Source organism: Neofelis nebulosa, chromosome 13 (genome assembly GCF_028018385.1).
Source record: "Neofelis nebulosa isolate mNeoNeb1 chromosome 13, mNeoNeb1.pri, whole genome shotgun sequence".
In the NCBI taxonomy this organism is placed as follows: domain Eukaryota; kingdom Metazoa; phylum Chordata; class Mammalia; order Carnivora; family Felidae; genus Neofelis; species Neofelis nebulosa.
Genome location: NC_080794.1, coordinates 38,505,902 through 38,526,296, shown reverse-complemented (window position 1 = coordinate 38,526,296; position 20,395 = coordinate 38,505,902). Strand labels below are relative to the sequence as shown.

At 36.5% G+C, this 20,395-nt stretch overlaps 1 protein-coding gene across 7 annotated transcripts in view; it reads left to right on the top strand.

The window, feature by feature from the left end:
- Window positions 1-20,395, top strand: part of CFAP70 (cilia and flagella associated protein 70) — a 105,437-nt gene that overhangs the window by 28,595 nt on the left and 56,447 nt on the right. For 6 of the 7 annotated variants that reach the window (XM_058696677.1, XM_058696681.1, XM_058696679.1 and 3 more), the window contains 4 exons: window positions 1,554-1,736; window positions 4,715-4,809; window positions 8,882-8,981; window positions 11,763-11,897. In XM_058696677.1, coding sequence (XP_058552660.1) covers window positions 1,554-1,736; window positions 4,715-4,809; window positions 8,882-8,981; window positions 11,763-11,897 — 513 coding nt within the window. The remainder of the gene's footprint in view (window positions 1-1,553; window positions 1,737-4,714; window positions 4,810-8,881; window positions 8,982-11,762; window positions 11,898-20,395) is intronic. The other variant, XM_058696680.1, reaches the window with a different exon arrangement.

Genomic DNA, 20,395 nt, shown 5'->3' with positions numbered 1-20,395 from the left:
TCTCAGCACCATTTATTGAAAAGACTGTCCTTTCTCCATTGAATGGTCATGGTATGCTTAATTTTGAAGTTTTTCAGCACCATTTATTGAAAAGACTGTCTTTTCTCCATTGAATGGTCATGGTATGCTTAATTTTGAAGTTTTGTTTTTTTTAAAAAAAATTTTTTTTTTTAACGTTTATTTATTTTTGAGACAGGGAGAGACAGAGCATGAATGGGGGAGGGGCAGAGAGAGAGGGAGACACAGAATCGGAAGCAGGCTCCAGGCTCTGACCCATCAGTCCAGAGCCCGACGCGGGGCTCGAACTCCCGGATTGTGAGATCGTGACCTGAGCTGAAGTCGGACGCTTAACCGACTGAGCCACCCAGGCGCCCCGTTAATTTTGAAGTTTTTGCCAGCATTCTCATTTCTGTGGAGGAGCAAATTTTCAGAGGTCCTTACTCTGCCATTCCAGAAATGCCTTTCTGTCACAAAAGTTCTTCCCAAAGAACTAGAATTGTTGAGTTATAGGGTATGACAATTTTAAATTTACTGGAGCCTGCAATATTGCTTTTCACAGTTATACCAATTTATACTTCCATCAACTATGTATAAGAATACCATACCCTTTACAATATTGCCAGTGCTTGATATTTTCAGACTGATTTTGCCAATCTGTGTGGGTTTTTTTTTCTTTTTTTTTCAACGTTTTTTTTTTTTTTTTTTTTTTTAATTTATTTTTGGGACAGAGAGAGACAGAGCATGAACGGGGGAGGGGCAGAGAGAGAGGGAGACACAGAATCGGAAACAGGCTCCAGGCTCTGAGCCGTCAGCCCAGAGCCTGACGCGGGGCTCGAACTCAGGACCGCGAGATCGTGACCTGGCTGAAGTCGGACGCTTAACCGACTGCACCACCCAGGCGCCCCAACCAATCTGTGTTTTAAAATGATATCTCATAGTTTTAATGTGCATCTCAATTATTAAGATTATCTAGCATGTTTTTATATAAACATTGGATTTTCTAATTTCCCTTTCTACAAATTGCCTATTTACATCTTTGTTAATTTTCTTTTACAAGTATATATTAGATAAATTATAGATAGGAAAGTGCCTATATTGTTAACCCTTGTCAGATTTGTTTGTTTTTAAAAAGGTAATTTTTAAAAAGGTATATCATAACTCTCATATAAATATAAAATGACAAAAGGGTTTTAAACCAGTTCAAAGGAGAATTGGAGAAAAAAACACCCATATATAAGCAATCAGGAATGTTGAGATGAATTTCCTAATAATTCTAAACTCATCATCAGCCACAGGTCAATAATTGATTATATCTCCACTGGACAAAATATGTTTGCATATCTATGGACAAGAATAACTTGCATTGTTACTATTTTTTTTTTTTATAAATTAAAGAATTATAAAACAGCACAAATCCAGAATCAGATAATCACAAAAGGAAGGGTCTGTTAGATAATACCCAACCTTACACTGAAAATATACTTCAATAAACTTTTTTGTTCATTTTGAACTCTTTTACAAAACTTCCTGATGTATGATAATTTATTCTGTAGAAAGACTATCCCATTTTGTTCAAGAATGGAACTCTGAAGATTGGAGGGGAAAGAGAACCTGTTCCCCGGCCTAAAAAATGGCCAATTGCCAACATTCTGGCTCCAGGAGCTAATGACATTCCTAATGCTTTCATTATTGGTGGGCCCTATGAGGAAGAAGAAGGAGAACTCAATCACCCTGAGGTGAGAGAATTATGTACTTTTTTTTGAGACAAACTAAGTGCATAGACAGATGGTAAGACATTTTTTGAATCACTCTAATTTATATAAATCTGTTACTTGTTAAAATAAAACAATTGTCTAATTCTGATGAAAATGTCTCCTAACTTAAGTTCAACAAACAAAATAGTTTATTAAATTCAAATTTACTCTTTATTTTATTTTGAATTTATGAACTTTTGCGAACGCAATAATATAATCATAGTCCTGCATATAAAAGCAAATATATATACTCAAAGGAAGAAAGAAAGACTCACAAACAAAAATATTTAGAAGAGCAAAGTTTCCTTGCAAAGAATGCAAAAAGGAATAGATTTCAGAAAGACCGACTCAGACATCAGCATAGTAAAAGTCAGGGATAAAATTGTTTTTCTTTAGGAAGTCCAGATTTATAGAAAGTATTCAAAATATTGTTATTTTCAGAACTAGAACCTGTCAGGAAGACACTGCTATTTTTATTTTCTCTGAGGGTATAAACTAATTAACTTATTTATTTATTTATTTATTTATTTATATTTTTCTTAAAGGTTTATTTTTAACTGAGTATATAGAGTGCTTAATCATATTAAAAGCAGGGAAAATGTCAGTTTTGATTTATATACACACATATGTACATACAGTACATACATGTATTCTTTCCTTATTGGTGGCATACTCATACTGTTTTGCAACTTGCTTTTTAGTAGATCTTGGTGAGTTCCACATCACTACTTAAAGAGCATTCTCATTCTTTTTCTTTTATCTTTTTCTTTTTTCCTTTTTTTTTTTTTTTTTTTTTTTTTTTTTGAGAGAGAGCTAGAGTGCAAGTGGGTAAAGGGCAGAGGAAGAGAGGGAGAATCTCATGCAGGCTCCATGCCCAGCTCAGAGCCCAATGTGGGGTTCCATCTCACCACCATGAGATCATGATCTGAGCTGAAATTAAGAGTTGGCCGCTTAACTGACTGAATGACCCAGGCGGCCCATCATTCTTTTTCTTTCTTTATTTGTACTTGCTGTATGACATGACATTATATAGACACACTTAAATTCACTTAACCAGTCTGCTATTGGTGAGCATTTAGGTTGTTGAAATTATTCTTTTCTTTTTATTCCTCCTTCCTTTCCTCCTTCCATCCTTCTCTTTCCCTCCTTCTTTCTCTTTTTATTTTCTTTCTTTGTTTCCCTGTTTCTTTCTATTTTACTGCAACTTTTACTTGTCAAGAGCATAGAAAATGCTGCAAACATACTGGCAAATGTTTCTTGAATGAGCTAATAATCATTAGTGGAAAAATTCAATAAAATTATTTGTAAAATGAGGATGGTTGAATTATTTTAAGTATCTGACTAAATATTTTAAATAGTTGAAATAAATCTGGCAATATTTGAAAAACATTGTGCAGTATCTTCTCTCATCATTGTGATTAGTGAATATTCATACTGTTTCTAGATTTATACTTTCATTTAGATCAGATACTTTATTTTACGTATTTAGATCTTATATTTTAGTTTATTTTTAAATTTTGTTTGTTTCAAGTTTTTATTTAAATTCCAGTTAACGTATAGTGTAATATTGGTTTCAGGAGTAGAATTTAGTGATTCGTCACTTACATGTAACACCTAGTGCTCATCACCAGTGCCCTCCTTACTACCCATCACCCATTTAACCCTTCCCTCACCTACCTCCCCTCCAGCAACCCTTAGCTTGTTTCTACAGTTAATAGTTTCTTATGGTTTTCCTCCCTCTTTCTTTTTTTCCTTCCTTCCCCTATGTTCTTCTGTTTTGTTTCTTAAATTCCACATATAAGTGAAATCATATGGTATTTGTCTTTCTCTGACTGACTTATTTCACTTAGCAAAATACAGTTTATCTCCATGAAATGGAAAATTTCATTTGTTTTGCTGGCTGAGTAATAACCCATTATATATATATATATATAATTATATATATATATATATAATTATATATATATATATATATATATATATATATTTACTATATATATTACTTTAGATCATTAGCTCTCAAGCCTGGTTGCTCGCTTGAATCATCTGGAAAGCTTTTAAGACAATAGCAATGGGGCACCTGGATGTCTCAGTCTGTTTTACATCCAACTTGGTCATGATATTGTGGTTTGTGAGTCCGAGCCCCACGTCAGGCTCTGTGCTGACAGCTCAGAGCCTGGAGCCTGCTTCAGATTCCATGCCTCCCTCCCTCTCTTCCCCTCCCCCACTCACACTCTGTCTCTCAAAAAGAAATAAACATTTAAAAAAACAAATTAAAAAAAAAACAATAGCAATGGCCAAGCCCTAACTGAGATCAATTACATAAGAATTTACTTTCAAAATATTACACTGGGGTTCCTGGGTGGCTCAGTTGGTTAAGTGACTGATATTGGCTCAGGTCATGACCTCATGTCTGGTGGGTTTGAGCCCCTTGTGGGCTCTGTGCTGACAGCTTAGAGCCTGGAACCTGCTTCAGATTCTGTGCCTCTGTCTCTCTCTGCCCCTCCCCCACTTTCACTCTCTCTCTCTCTCTCTCTCTCTCTCTCTCTCTCTCAAAAATAAATAAATATTAAAAAAACATATTACCACTGCCCAGGTGTTGATTTTTTTAAAAGCTCCCAGATAATTCTAATATGCACTCAAGGTTGAGAATCAGTGATTGAGATTATATGAGTGAATTTTTGGTACTTAGTACTAAATTAATGTGAAGGTAATACAAATTATCTTATGTACTTTAGTAATAGTAAAGTACCCTAAAATTTAAGATGTGGTAGTAGTTACAGTAGTAGTTGTAGTTATACTAGTAATAGTAATAGTAATAGTAGTAATAGTAATAGTAATAGTAATAGTAATAGTAATAGTAATAGTGTTGTGATCAAATCCCTTAAAAGAATGACTTACAGATTTAGCAGGATGAAACCTTGGCACACTGAGAGAACAAAAGTCTCATTATTTTACAGGACAGGGAATTTAGGAACCAAGCAGAGTGCATAAAGAAAAGGATTACTTGGGACCTGGAAAGTCGCTGCTACCTTGATCCTCCTGCAGTAGTCAGGTAGGAAGAGGAAGGGGATTATGTCTAAGCAACAGCTAGAGGTGGGAAGAAATGTTACTTTTGTTAACTTTATCTATATTTGAGTTAAGGTGATCTGAGAATCCCTTCCACCAAATCTGCTAATAACAGAGGCTTTTAGTGATCGTGGTTCTGATTCCTTTTTCATATAAAACAAGTCCAGAGCTGATATGTATGGTAGCTCCACAGTGTAGCTCCATCAGGTATACAGGCTCCATCTTTATTTTTGCTCTACCTTCTTTAACATGTGCTTTCCATCCACAAGGTTGTTTCATGGTCCAAAATGGCCATTGGAGCTCTATCCTGCATATTCACATTCCTCACAGAAAGCTGGAAAGGACGAGTGTTTATGGATAAAAAAGGATACATGCTGGGTATCTTAGACCCTCTTATAGAGCCTTTCTAGAAACTTACAATTTCAGTTTTATATCTCAATGGCCATCTCTAGATGCAAAAGAGGCTAGGAATTATGTTTTTGTTATACACATTGTCATTCAGACTAAATCAGGGGTTAGAGGTATGCTTGCATAGCTCAGTTGGTTGAGCATCTGTTTTGGGATCAGGTCATGATCTTGTGGTTCATGGGTTCAAGCCCCATGTCGAGCTCTGTGCTGACAGCTCAGAGACTGGAGCCTGCTTTGGATTCTGTGTCTCCCTCTCTCTCTGCCCCTCCCCTACTCATGCTCTGTCTCTGTTTCTGTCTCTCAAAAGTAAATAAACATTAAAAAATATATAAATCACGAGTTAGATACTAAAGAAGAACAGGACACTTGATATTGTGTGGGTAACTACCAGTCTCTGTCACAGTTACCTGGCAGTTAGGGAGAGATGATAAATAAGGGACTATCAAAATACGTATAATTAGAATGAGCAACTCTGGTTTTCTTTTTCAATTCATAGGCTGTTTTTAAGAAGAGTGTTAGAATTGCTGAAAAATTGAGCAGACATTTCCCAGAATTCCTATATACCTCTGGTTCTCCACTTGACTGTGGTGTATAGTATAAATATACATTGTTGGGGTGCCTGGGTGGCTCAGTCGGTTAAGTGTCTGACTTCAGCTCAGGTCATGATATTATGGTTCATGCTTTGAGCCCCGCATTGGGCTCTCTGCTGTCAGTGCAGAGCTTGCTTTGGATCCTCTGTCTCCTTCTCTCTGCCCCTACCTTGCTCTCTCTTGCTCTCTCTCTCAAAAATAAATAAACATTAAAAATATAAATGTACATTGTTGGGGTTGACTTGCTTATATTCTGTTAAGGATACATTGTTGCTTTTATTACTTTGAGTAGTTACCTATTTGATCAATTAAAAATAAGAAAAATTTGAAAATTTATTTTACCTTAATTTTGTCCTCTGATTCTCTTCTTTTCTTAATGTAGATCCAAGTTTCTGACCCATATCATTTTCCTTTTCTCTGAAAACTTTTAGCATTTCTTGCAAGGCAGGCCTACTGGCCACAAATTCTCTCCATTTTTGTTGAGAAAGTCTTTATTTCTCCTTCCTTTTTTTTATGATTTTTTTTTTTTTTTTTTTAGTTTATTTATTTTGAGAGTGTGAGAGAGAGGGCACAAGCTGGGGAGGGGCATAGAAAGAGGGAGAGAGAATCCCAAGCAGGCTCTGCACCATCAGCACAGAGTCCAACACAGGACTTGATCTCACAAACCGTGAAATCATGACCTTAGCAGAAATCAAGAGCAGACGCTTAACCAGTTGAGCCACTCAGGCACCCTCTCCTTCACTTCTGAAGGATAATTCTCTGGATACAGAAATCCAAGTTGGTGGTGTGTTTTTTTCCAGAAACTTTGAATATTTCACTCCATCTCTTATTGCTTGCATGGTTTCTGAAGAGAAATCCAATGTAACTCTCATTCTTGTTCCTCTATAGGTAAGGTGTTTGTGGTTTCTCTCCCCTCTGTCTTCTTTAAAGATTTTCTCTTTTTCTGTGGTTTTCTGCAGTTTGAATATGATATACCTGGACATAGGGGTTTTTTGTTTGTTTTCTGTTTTGTTTTGGTATTTATGATGCTTACTCTTCTCTGAGCTTTCAGTATCTGTGGTTTGGTATCTGTCATTAATTTAGTAAAATTCTCAGTCATTATGATTTCACATATTTCTTTGGTTCTTTTTTCTGTTTTTTCCTCTGGTATTCCTGTTATATCTTCTATAATTGTTCCACAGTTCTTGGATATTCTAATTTTTTTTTTTCATTTTTTTCTCCTTTCCATTTTAGTTTGGGCATTTTTTATTGACATATCTTCAAATTCACTGATGATTTCCTCAGCATTGTTCAATCTACTAAGTCCATCAAATGAATTCTTCATTTTTGTTTCAGTGTTTCTTGTTTCTAGCACTTCTTTTTTATTCTTTCTTGGGTTTCCGTCTCTCTGCTTACATTTCCATCTCCCTATTACATTATTTGTAGTTTGTCTATTTTTTCCATTAGTGCTCTTAACATATTAATTATAGTTATTTTAAATTCCCTACATGATTGGGGCATCTGGGTGGCTCAGGCAGTTGAACATTGGACTTCAGCTCAGGTCATGATCTCGAGGTTCGTGAGTTTGAGTCCTGCATCTGGCTCACTGCTGTCAGTGCAGATCCGCTTCGGATCCTCTGTCCCCCTCTCTTTCTGTCCCTCCCCCACTCGTGCTCACTCGCTCTCTCACTCTCTCTTTCAAAAATAAATTTAAAAAACATTAAAATATTCCCTATATAATCATTCAAAATTTTGTGTCATATCTGAGTCTAGTTCTTATGTTGTGTCTCTTCAGTATTTTTTCTTGCCTTTTAGTATTCTTTGTAATTTTTTATTGGAACCTGGACATTATATATTGGGTGATAAGAAATGAGGTAATTAGGGTTTTTAGTGTGAAGTTTTCTGTTAATGTGGCTTGGAGCTGGGCTGTGTTTAATGTTTGCTGTAACTGTATGTGCTAGAGGCTTCAGTTTCCTTTTTTGTTCCTCCCCTGTTGTCTTTGAGTTTGCCTAAAAGAGGGTCTGTGTTTTGCAGCCTCTCAAATCCACTGTTCATATACCAAAACCCTGTTGGTGTGGTGATAAGGTGTTTGGAAGGGGAAGTATTTTAAAATACTGTAATTAAACTTAGTATTTTAATGGGTTTGACTTCCTGGCCTGTGGCAATCAGAAGTGTTTAATAGTATTTTTTACTTCTTATGTGAAACAGGAAGGCTAGACAGAACTAGAATTGTCTAATTGCCCTTCTCCTGCATCAGATAAGACTCTGGTAAAATAGTTTCCCCTAAAGGGTAAGCATTTGTTATGGGTAACACTCCAGGCATATTTCAAAATGCTTACTGTTCCCTTCTTCCTACTTAAGAGGATTTTTCTCATATCTTCACCATGAATATCTGAAGTGACTCCTTGTTTTAAAGCCAAAAAAGTGTGGCGTCTATAACTCTGGCTAATCCAGCCTCCAGCAATTTGTCAAAATTACCATTAAAGTGTTTCCACAACTTATTGACTCCATTGCTTTCTCCGACCTGTACACTGACGTCAGCTGTGATTCTCTGTACTTGCCTCTCCTCCAAATTTTATGGTGGTGATTTGCCCCATGAACTTAATTCTTAGATGGATCTAAGAAAGGTCATTGATTTTTCAGCTTGACCTGCTTCTTAGTGTTGTTATGAGGACAGGAGCAACAACTTCTAAGCTCCTTACATGTCAGAGCTGACACTGTAAGTGCTACTCTATTTTCACAGTATAAACATATTTTATATGATTTGCATACTTGTCTGATTATTTCTTTAGAATAAATTACTAGAAGTGAAATTTCTGGCTCAAAGATTATGACCATTTTAAGGCTTTTGATTCACATTTACAGATTGCTCTCAACAATGTATAGTTTGCTTCTGCTAGCAGTACAGTAGAATTATTTTTGGAATTTTATAAATTTAGGAAGCTTAAAACAACCCACCTACCTAATAAAAATGTTTATATATGTTTGTGTATTCCATTACTTTTAAAAAGAGTCTTCCCTTTAAATTATACTAACTTGATTTTTTCATACAATTCTAATGGGCTGATTTTTAATTTGCAGTTTTCAGAAGCGAATTGTTGATTGCCGCTTTTGGCCTGTAGAGATCACAAGAGTTCCTCTGACTACTGTACCCAAAGGGAAAGCTGCAAAATTTGATAAGGTAAATTTGTTCCCTTAATGATAGCTATATAAGAAATGCCTGGTCAGACCCAACCTACTATTCTGCTTCTTTATTTTTTAAATTTTTTAAATGGTTATTTATTTTTGAGAGAGAGAAACTGAGCACAGGCAGGGGAGGAGGAGGGAGACGCAGAATCTAAAGCAGGCTCCAGGCTCTGAGCTGTCAGCATAGAGCCCAACACGGGGCTTGAATCCACGAACTGCAGGATGATGACCTGAGCCCAAGTCAGATATTTAACCAACTGAGCCACCCAGGTGCTTGTTATTCTGCTTCTAGTTCTGATACAGAAGGAACGTGTGAACTGATGTGGGTGCTCTCTAGGGTGACTAACTTAACCTGATTTGTCAAGTAGTTTCCTGGTTTTAGTGCTGAAAATCACATGTCCCGGGAAGATCTCCTGTCCCTGGCAAATCAGGATGACTGGTCACCCTAGCTCCCTCTTGTCCACTAAAAACTGTTTAGGCTTTATTCCTAGACATCCTATTTCCCTTTAGCTCTTTAAAATGGTTTTACTATAGGTAAAACCACACAAAATAGCCATTTTTATAGGTCAAAGTAGTTAAATATTGGGAATATGGCTCAACCTAATACATCTTCCTGAATTTCTTTTCGACATACCTACTTAAAATGTTTTAGCCTACTAATTAGAGTAATAGGGTTCATCGATGTACATTATTCTGAAAAGATCTAGCTTTGTGAGCCTAGAACATGTTCTCTGTTGTTTTATTTGTGTATGTCTGGTCTTTTCTGTTTGTACATAAACTCCCTTAGGGTAGTCATAGACTACTTTGTATCCTCTATAGTACCTAGCATGATTCATGGTATACAGCAGACAATTAACAAGTACCTAAATTCTTTTGATTTTTATTTTTTTTATCTTAAACAAATTTTTTTCTAATGTTTATTTATTATTGAGAGACAGAGAGAGGCAGAGCATGAGCATGGAAGTGGCTGAGAGATGGGGAGACACAGAATCTGAAGCAGGCTCCAGGCTCTGAGCTGTCAGCACAGAGTCCGACGCAGGGCTCGGACTCATAAACCTAGAGATCATGACCTGAGCCGAAGTCGGAAGCTTAACCGACAGCCACCCAGGCGCCCCCTTTTGATTTTTAAAATAGACATTTTTACATAATAAAAATACTACTGCCAGTAACCACGTCTCCCTTTGTAATATAAAATATACATTGCTAACTTTCCTTAGCAACACAATGTTATTATATATATGTAAGACTTTTAAATCTACTTTTTTTTTTTTTTAATTTTTCTTTTTTAATGTTTATTTATTTTTGAGAGAGAGAAAAGCCTGAGCCGGGGTGGGGCAGAGACAGAGGGAGACACAAAATCTGAAGCAGGCTCCTGGCTCTGAGCTGTCAGCACAGAGTCCCACATGGGGCTCAAACTCATGAACTGCAAACTGCAAAATCATGACTTGAGCCAAAGTCGGATGCTAAACCGACTGAGCCACCCAGGCGCCCCAAATCTAAATTCTACTTATTGTAATATGTGAAATCAAAGAGATTACTTTTAATCTTGTGGGAATTAAATGTGTTTTCTTTCAGTAAATTTTTTCCCTATGAAAGTTTTCTATGGCAAACCATTAAAAATTATGTTGTTATATTTATTAACATGTTATTCATCTTTGTGATGGGGGTTTAGATAAAATTAGGGGGGCACCTGGGTGGCTCAGTCAGTTGAGCGTCTGACTTCGGCTCAGGTCATGATCTCGTAGTTGACAAGTTTGAGCCCTGCATGGGGCTCTGTGCTGACAGCTCAGAGCCTGGAGCCTGCTTCAGATTCTGTCTCCCTCTCTCTCTGCCCCTGCCCTGCTCATGCTCTGTCTCTCTCTGTCTCAAAAATAAATAAACAGGGGCGCCTGGGTGGCGCAGTCGGTTAAGCGTCCGACTTCAGCCAGGTCACGATCTCGCGGTCTGTGAGTTCGAGCCCCGCATCAGGCTCTGGGCCGATGGCTCGGAGCCTGGAGCCTGTTTCAGATTCTGTGTCTCCCTCTCTCTCTGCCCCTCCCCCGTTCATGCTCTGTCTCTCTCTGTCCCAAAAATAAATTAAAAAAAAAAAAAAAAAAAAAAAAAAAAAAAACGTTGAAAAAAAAAAAAATAAACATTAAAAAAAAAATTAGGTAAAGTTAGCGATGGCAAATACAGAGTGGCAGACTATCATTCATCCTCCTTCATCCATGGCAGATATTACTGATTAATCAAAACATTGTTTCTTTCTGAGCCCAGATAAGGGTATAGAATCTTTCTCAATACAGTACTCTGAAACAACTCCACCGATTGTTTAGAATTTAGGCATATTAAAGTCTATTTAATATGATGATTTGTAAGATCCCTTTCATTCATAAAAATCTGTGAACTAAAGCTAAAAGCCACATCTTCTGATTTCTTTTCGTTGTTGTAATTATTTTACAAAGCTTCATTTTTTCCTAAGAAGCAATATTGTTAAATTGACTTTTTTAGTTGAATATATATATAATCAATTAATTTGAGCATGTGTTATCCGACTACTGCCTTTACTATTCATTAACACCGTTGATATGCATTATTTCAGTGATTGTGGTATTATTAAACCCATTTTGAAGATAAAGAAATGTAGATCCAAAATATCTATGTAACTGGCCAAGTCAAATAGTTAAGGAGCATAGCTAGTTCCTAAAGCCAGGTCTTTGAAAAACTAAGTCAGAGCTCCATACCTTCTGCGACATTGCTCTACAGCACCAACAGCTCTCCGGTTTTATTCCTTTAGACTGATGATGAAAGTCAGCTTTCATTTCATGGTGTGGCTTATGTGAATATGGTCCCATTGCTGTATCCAGGTGTGAAGAGGATTCGGGGAGCTTTTCATGTTTACCCTTACCTAGACAGTACAGTCTATGAAAAGGTAAGAAAAAATTGTACAGAAGGTATTATCCTAACTTATCCTTTATGTATGTGTTTACTTACATCTTTAGCATACATATCTTTGCACTTGAAGTTTGGAACCGTTGGTATACTGGGATGGTAAATATAGCACCTTGCAGTCATTCTGTCATTGAACCTTAAAAACTTTAGGATAATGAGGAGCACCCCGGTGGCTCAGTCGGTTGGGCATCCAATTTCGGCTTAGGTCATGGTCTCAAAATTTGTGGGTTTGAGCCCCACATCATTTTCTCTCTCAAAAATAAAAAAAACATTAAAAAAATTTAGGATAATGAAAAGCCAAAAACTGGAAACAACCTAAACCTCCATGAACAGGTGAACAGAAAAACAAATTTTGTGGTATATTTATGTAGTGAAAGCCTACTCAGTGATAAAAAGGAATGAACTATTGATATGTGCAGCATGGATGAATCTCAAATGCATTATGTTAAATGAAAGAAGCCTGATAAAAGAAAGTACATAGTGTATGATTTCATCTAAATAGAATTCTTTTTTTTTTTTTTTTTTTTTTTTTTTTTTAATTTTTTTTTTTTCAACGTTTATTTTATTTTTTGGGACAGAGAGAGACAGAGCATGAACGGGGGAGGGACAGAGAGAGAGGGAGACACAGAATTGGAAACAGGCTCCAGGCTCTGAGCCATCAGCCCAGAGCCTGACGCGGGGCTCGAACTCACGGACCGTGAGATCGTGACCTGGCTGAAGTCGGACGCTTAACCGACTGCGCCACCCAGGCGCCCCCATCTAAATAGAATTCTAAGAAAATAGTCTGTGGTGACCTAAAGCTGACCAGTGGTTGCTTAGGAACAGGAATAGAGAGAAGGATGGATTACAAAAGAATGTGAAGAAAGTGTTAGGGATGATGGAAATGCTGGTTATCTTGATTGTGGTGATAGTTTCACATGTGTATACATATGTCATGTCAAAATTAATCAAATTGTGTACTTGAAATATGTAGTTTGTCATATTTCAATTTTACTCAATACAGTCAGATACATAATCTTTAAAATAATGAAAGAAGTCTATTGTGTTAAGTATACAAAACTTAAATCCATGAGCTGATTAGTGATTTTTAGGTGTTAAAATCATCTATCTTTTTATCTATCTATATGTCTACATATAAATATAGAATATATATATATGTGTATTTTTCCCCAAACAAAAAATCAGTTTTACCATATTTTTTCTTAGGAGAAATTGAGTCTTCGTAAAACACAACAAAAATAATAACAAAAATGTATTACTATTTCATTATTATTAGGACAGCTATTTTTCAATAATGGAGTCATGAAAGACCTATCATCTATTTGCAAACCAAATGAGTAGTAAACTCTTTCTATATATTACTTATTTTTGAGAGAGAGAGAGAAAGAGAGAGAGAGAGTCAGAGCATGAGGGGGGAGGGGCAGAGAGACAGGGAGACACAGAATCCGAAGCAGTCTCCAGGCTCTGAGCTGTCAGCACAGAGCTTGACCCCACAAACCGTGGGCTTGAACCCACAAACCGTGAGATTATGACCTGAGCCGAAGTCGGACGCTTAACCGACTGAGCCACCAGGCGCCCCAGAAATCCTTTGACTCCGAAATCACACTTATAGGGATGTATCTGAAGGAAATAATTTAATAGAATCAAAAACTCCATGTTCACCCTTCAGTTTTAGTCTCTAGAACTTTCTCATGTTCTGTAATACAATTTTTAGCATTAGAATAGATTTGGCAATATGAATGGTTTGCCTTCCTTTCTGAAAGTGTGTGAGGCATTACAAAGAAAAAGATGTGCATGGACTATGAGTACAAATAAAAATCTATATGTAGTGTTTCCAATTATTGCAATTACTGTAAAGAGTGTTAAAAATGTTTTGTAGAATACAAAGAGGGGAAACATCATAAGATTTCAGTTTGTCATCTGTCTACAAATACTATAAATCTTAACTGTTAGTGACAGAAATGTCCATCTGTTTTACTTACACTATTTGTTTTTCTTTGAAAACATGGCGTATGCAAAAGTATCTGGGTTAGGTTTGGCAGAGTGGAAAAGCAAATGAAATTAGAAAAAGAGCTAGCAGTGATGAATGTTGCAGTGTGTAAATTAAAATTCCTAATGACATAAAAAAAACCCAACTCCGTATTCAGAAAAACTTTTTGGGATCTAGGATAGCAAAAATTAAAAATAATTTTTGTGTTTTTTAAAAAATTTTTTAACATTTATTTATTTTTGAGAGACAGAGAGAGATGGAGTGCAAGCAGCAGAGAGGCAGAGACACAGAGAGACACAGAATCCGAAGCAGACTCGGGGCTCTGAGCTGCCAGGACAGAGCCCCACGTGGGGCTCGAACCCACCAACCCTGAGATTTTGACCCGAGCTGAAGTCGGACACTCAACCAATTGAGCCACCCAGGCACCCCTAAAAATAAGTTTAAGGGGCGCCTGGGTTGATCAGTCGGTTGAGCCTCTGACTTCAGCTCAGGTCATGATCTCGTGGTCCATGGGTTTGAGTCCCCCATGGGGGGGGGGGGGGGGGACGGACAGTTCAGAACCTGGAGCCTGCTTCGGATTCTGTGTCTCCCTCTCTCTCTGCTCCTCCCCTGCTCATGCTCTCTCTCTGTCTCTCAAAAATGAATAAACATTAAAAAAAATTAAAAAATGAGTTTAAAATGTCTATAATAGAGAAAAGCTTAGCAAATGATTGTAAATAAAATGATTCAATATGCATCTATTAAGAAAGATAATTGTTAATGCTGTGTAAATAGTTAAATGGAAAAAAAGAATGCCAAAATGTTACATATAGCATAGATGAAAATAAGTTGCAAATGAGTTTATTAACATTGTTAAATGTGAAAAATATAAAAGTAGAAGTGGCTATTAATTAAAAAATATGAATTCAGGAAAGACTTTCCTAGGCTTGAGAGCAATGAAAGATATAAAAGATTTAGATTAACAAAAAATGAATAGCTTTTATGTATAGGAGAAACCATCATAAACAAAATTACAATGTAACTGAAAAACGGGAGAATATTTGAATATATGTAGGAAACACGGTTACTATTCCTAAAATATAAAGCACTTTATCAAATTGATAAGAAAAACACACTAATTTTGTTTTAAAGGGCAAAGTACATGAAACAGTACTAGACAAAAAAAGAAATGCCAATGGTCAATAAATAAAAGAAGAAGAAACATTTGGCCTTATTTAGAATCAAAGAACTGCAAATTAAAATAATAATAAAATACCATTTTACCTGTAGAATTAGTCAATTCTTTAAAACATGGTAATGCCCATTGTTGGGAAAGGTGTGATAAAGCAACTCTCATTCACTGCTAGAAGTGTAAATTAGTACAAACCATGAAAAAATTTTTGTCAGTAAGTATTAAGAAGCTTAGAATACTTATATTTTTTCCTGTAGCATTCCTACTTCCAGGAATCTATTTTAAAGGAATAAGTAGAATTGTATCCAAATTTTACTAAATGAAGATATATCTGAGGGAAGTAGTATATTATAATTGAAAGGTTATAGGCCTTGATGTCAGTCAGCCTCTAGTTTCTTTTTTTTTCTTTTTTTTTTTTAATTTTTAATTTTTTTAATATATGAAATTTACTGTCAAATTGGTTTCCATACAACACCCAGTGCTCATCCCAAAAGGTGCCCTCCTCAATACCCATCACCCACCCTGCCCTCCCTCCCACCCCCCATCAACCCTCAGTTTGTTCTCAGTTTTTAACAGTCTCTTATGCTTTGGCTCTCTCCCACTCTAACCTCTTTTTTTTTTTTTTTTTTTTCCTTCCCCTCCCCCATGGGTTTCTGTTATGTTTCTCAGGATCCACATAAGAGTGAAACCATATGGTATCTGTCTTTCTCTGTATGGCTTATTTCACTTAGCATCACACTCTCCAGTTCCATCCACGTTGCTACAAAAGGCCATATTTCATTCTTTCTCATTGCCACGTAGTATTCCATTGTGTATATAAAGCACAATTTCTTTATCCATTCATCAATTGATGGACATTTAGGCTCTTTCCATAATTTGGCTATTGTTGAGAGTGCTGCTATAAACATTGGGGTACAAGTGCCCCTATGCATCAGTACTCCTGTATCCCTTGGGTAAATTCCTAGCAGTGCTATTGCTGGGTCATAGGGTAGGTCTATTTTTAATTTTCTGAGGAACCTCCACACTGCTTTCCAGAGTGGCTGCACCAATTTGCATTCCCACCAACAGTGCAAGAGGGTTCCTGTTTCTCCACATCCTCTCCAGCATCTATAGTCTCCTGATTTCTTCATTTTGGCCACTCTGACTGGCGTGAGGTGGTATCTGAGTGTGGTTTTGATTTGTATTTCCCTGATAAGGAGCGACGTTGAACATCTTTTCATGTGCCTGTTCAGCCTCTAGTTTCAATTCCGGAATTAACCAGCTGGGTAACTTCAGGCAAGTGACTAAGTTTCTCTCAACTTTAATTAATTAATTGATTTATTATAAATAAATTTATTATAAATGAAGACAGTGCTTTTTTCCTAGAATTGTTTTACATATTAAATGAGATAAAATATGTAAGGTACTAGGAGTGTAGTACTAGGGGTGTAGTAGGGGTGATTGGAGACTATTGTATATACATTAAAAATTACCTTATGAAAAATTTTAAAACATGAAAGGATACATGTGATAATCTTTTAAATGAAAAATCAGGATATAAAACTACATTCAATATGACCACAACTTTTAAAAAATATATAATCATAATTAAATATATATATATGTATATATGTATATATATACATATAATATTGGAGATGAAATCTTTCTGGCTATGTCTGAGTGAAAAGGTTGTCAAATATTCTCCCCACCACCACCAAAAGCAGCTGTAATTGGACAGATTGACAAAAAAACCATTCAGCACTCTGGAAATTGACCAAAGGCATCAACAAACTGAGAAGCATTAATGCATGAAAAACTATGGAGTTTGAGGCTTTCTTGGTTAGGGCTGCTTCTAAAACTTCCCTAAGTTGTTCCCTACTCCACTTCTTTAGCTTAACCAGTGCAGTGATTATCCTAGGGCAGGATAGGCTGTGAGGACCAGCAACTTTGCTGCCATAGAAAAAGACTCACACAATTTGGAGCAGTGGATGAAAGACCTATGCCCAGCAATGCTGTTGGTTGAAATTTGTGGAGAGCAACCAACATAACTGAAATGAGAGTCCCAGGAAAGAGAGTAAGGGGCAGAAAAGATACACGGCAAAATAATGTCTAGAAATGTCTCATGTTTGATGAAAACATTAATCTACATATCCAAGAAGTTCAGAGAATCTCAGGTTGGATAAGTATACAAGCATCTACAACATAGACATTAGAGTTTACTGCTGAAAGACAAAGAGAAAATCACGAATTCAACAGGAGAAAAACAACTCATTGCTTATGGTTGCAATGTATTTAACAGCTGATTTTTCTTCTGAAACAATGGATCCAGAAGGCAGTAGAATAACATATTCAAAGTGCTCAATGAAAAAGCTAGCAATCAAAAAGGAAGGTAAAATAAAGACATCCAAAGATAAACAAATATTGAAAGAATTTGTTGCTAACAAATTTGTCTTGTAAGAAACACTAAAGGAAGTTCTTCTGCTTGAAAGGATATGGCATTGATTGCTGACTTGAATCCACAGGAAGAAACAAGGAGCACTAGAAATGGCTAAATTTAAGTTAATATAAAAGATTTCAGAAATACAGTATGTATTTTTTTAATTTTTACTCTTAATTTCTTTGAAAGACATTATATAAAGCATTAATTATATTTTTGGGTTGTAACATGTATAGATTTAATTTGTATGATAATAGTAACATAAAGGAGGGAGGATAGAATGGAACTACAGTGTACTAAAATTTCTACATTATACCAGAATTAAGTTAATATCAGTGTGATATACATTGTGATTAGTTAGGAAGGCTAACAGAATTTGTGTGTGTGTGTGTGTGTGTATGTGTGTGTGTGTGTGTACATATACATATTTAACATAATAGAAGGCATTTAAAGGAGGAACAGAGGAACAAAAAAGACAGAAGATATATAGAAAACAAATAGTAAAATGGCAGACATAAATGTAAATATTTCAACGATACCTTTATATGTAAGTAGTGTTAAATACCCCAATGAAAGGACAGAGATTATAAGACCACATTTAAAAAAAAAAATCAAGATTCAGGGGGCCTGGGTGGCTCAGTTGGTTGAGCATCCAACTTTGGCTCATGTCATGATCTTGTGGTTCATGGGTTTGAGCCCCACATCGGGCTGTGTGCTGACAGCTTGGAGGCTGGAACCTGCTTCGGATTCTGTGTCTCCCTCTCTCTCTGCCCCTCCCCCACTCACACTCTGTGTCTCTCTCTCTCAAAAATGAATAATGAATGAATTAAAAAAAATTTTTTTTAATCAAGATTCAATAATATGCTATTTAAAAACAGACACACTTAGATTCAGATACATGGAGATTGTAGCAAATGGTTGGAAAAGATATGCTATGCAAATAGAAAACATAACAGAGCTGAGTGGCTATATTTATATCAGACAAAATAGACTTCAATACAGGAAGTATTACTAACAACATAGAGTGGCATGTCATAATGATTAAAGGGTCAATTAATCAGAAAGAATTTACAAAGTATTGTGTAAAATAAATATATAAATTATAAATGTATACACACCTAACAATAGAAACTCATAATACTTAAAGCAAAAACTAACAGAATTGAAAGAGAGATAATCTGACATTTAGAAATTTCAATATTTCAATCTTAATACTTGGTAGAAAAACTACATAGAAAATCTATATTAAACATTAACAGCGTACAACCCACAAAATCATTGTTTAAAATGTTTACTTATTTTTGAGAGAGAGAGAGAGAGAGAGAGAGGCTCTCACAAGCGAGGGAGGGACAGAGGGAGAGGGGAACAGGGGATCTGAAGTGGGCTCTGTGCTGACAGCAGCAAGCCCAATACGGGGCTTGAACTAATGAACCATGAGATCAGCACCTAAGCCGAAGTTGTACACTCAACAGACTGAGCCACCCAAGTGCTCCCCTCAACAAGATCATTTTTTTTTTTCAACTTTTTAAATTTATTTTTGGGACAGAGAGAGACAGAGCATGAACGGGGGAGGGGCAGAGAGAGAGGGAGACACAGAATCGGAAACAGGCTCCAGGCTCCGAGCCATCAGCCCAGAGCCCGACGCGGGGCTCGAACTCACAGACCGCGAGATCGTGACCTGGCTGAAGTCGGACGCTTAACCGACTGCGCCACCCAGGCGCCCCAACAAGATCATTTTTAAGAACTACTCAAGAGAACTGAAAACCTGCATTTACACAAAGACATGTATATGAATATTTATAGCACATCAGTGAAACTATCACCACAATCAAGATAAGGCAAATATCCATTTCCTGCCCCCCCAAACTTTCTTGTGTCTGTTCTTATCCTCTCATACCTCTGACCAGTCTTCCCCTCTTTGTTTTTTAGTCTGGCTTCTTCCACTCAGCATAAATTCTATTTAGACTTCAACCATGTTGTTTAATTTAAAAAATGTTATGATTCTGGGGGACCTGGGTGGCTCAGTCGGTTAAGCATCTGACTTCAGCTCAGGTCATGATCTCATGGTTCGTGAGTTTGAGCTCTGCGTGGGGTTCTGTGCTGAGAACTCAGAGCCTAGAGCTTGCTTCAAAATCTGTGTGTCCCACTGTCTCTCTCTGCCCCTCCCCCGCTCACGCTCTGTCTCCCTCTCTCTCTCTCTCTCTCAAAAATAAATAACTATAAAAAAATTATTTAAAAAAATGTTATGATTCTTCTTCATTTATCTATAGTTTGATTTTCCCATACAAAATTTTTAGTTTGAATTTTAAACTTGCCCTATTTTTCCAATTATAGCTGATAAGCAAGTAGTAATTAGATATTTCTTATGCAGAAATAAATTCTACCTGTTACAGATCAGGAATCCTAAATTCTCTCTTGTCCTGCAAGAGAGCAGACACTGACACAGAAATGAAAATGAGAGAGGCTAATGTCTGGGAGGAGACAAGAGCCCTAAACAGGGATTTCGTCTCCATATTTATTGAGCTCTCAAGATTTTACATACGTGGTGAGTGTGCAGAAGGAAACAGATAGGAATCATTAACTCATATGTGTAAGAAGCAAAGGGTCTGGGAGGAAAGTAGCATTTAAAGTTGTGGTCAAAGCACAGTAATATATTGGTGCCAGATGGTAAGTAGTTTCCTGTAGGTGATACAGCGAATTAGCTGTCTTCTTTAAAGTTTCAGATTGATGGAGCATGCAATTTTAAAGATAACAAGTTACTAGTTAGCTAGTCTAGCTAGCTAACCTTGGGGGCTTTCACCCTGCAGCAGCTCTGGGCCCTAAGCCTTTTTAACCCATTTGTGTAAATGTGAGGAATTCTTGAACCTATTTCCCATATCTACCATTTAAAGTTAATCT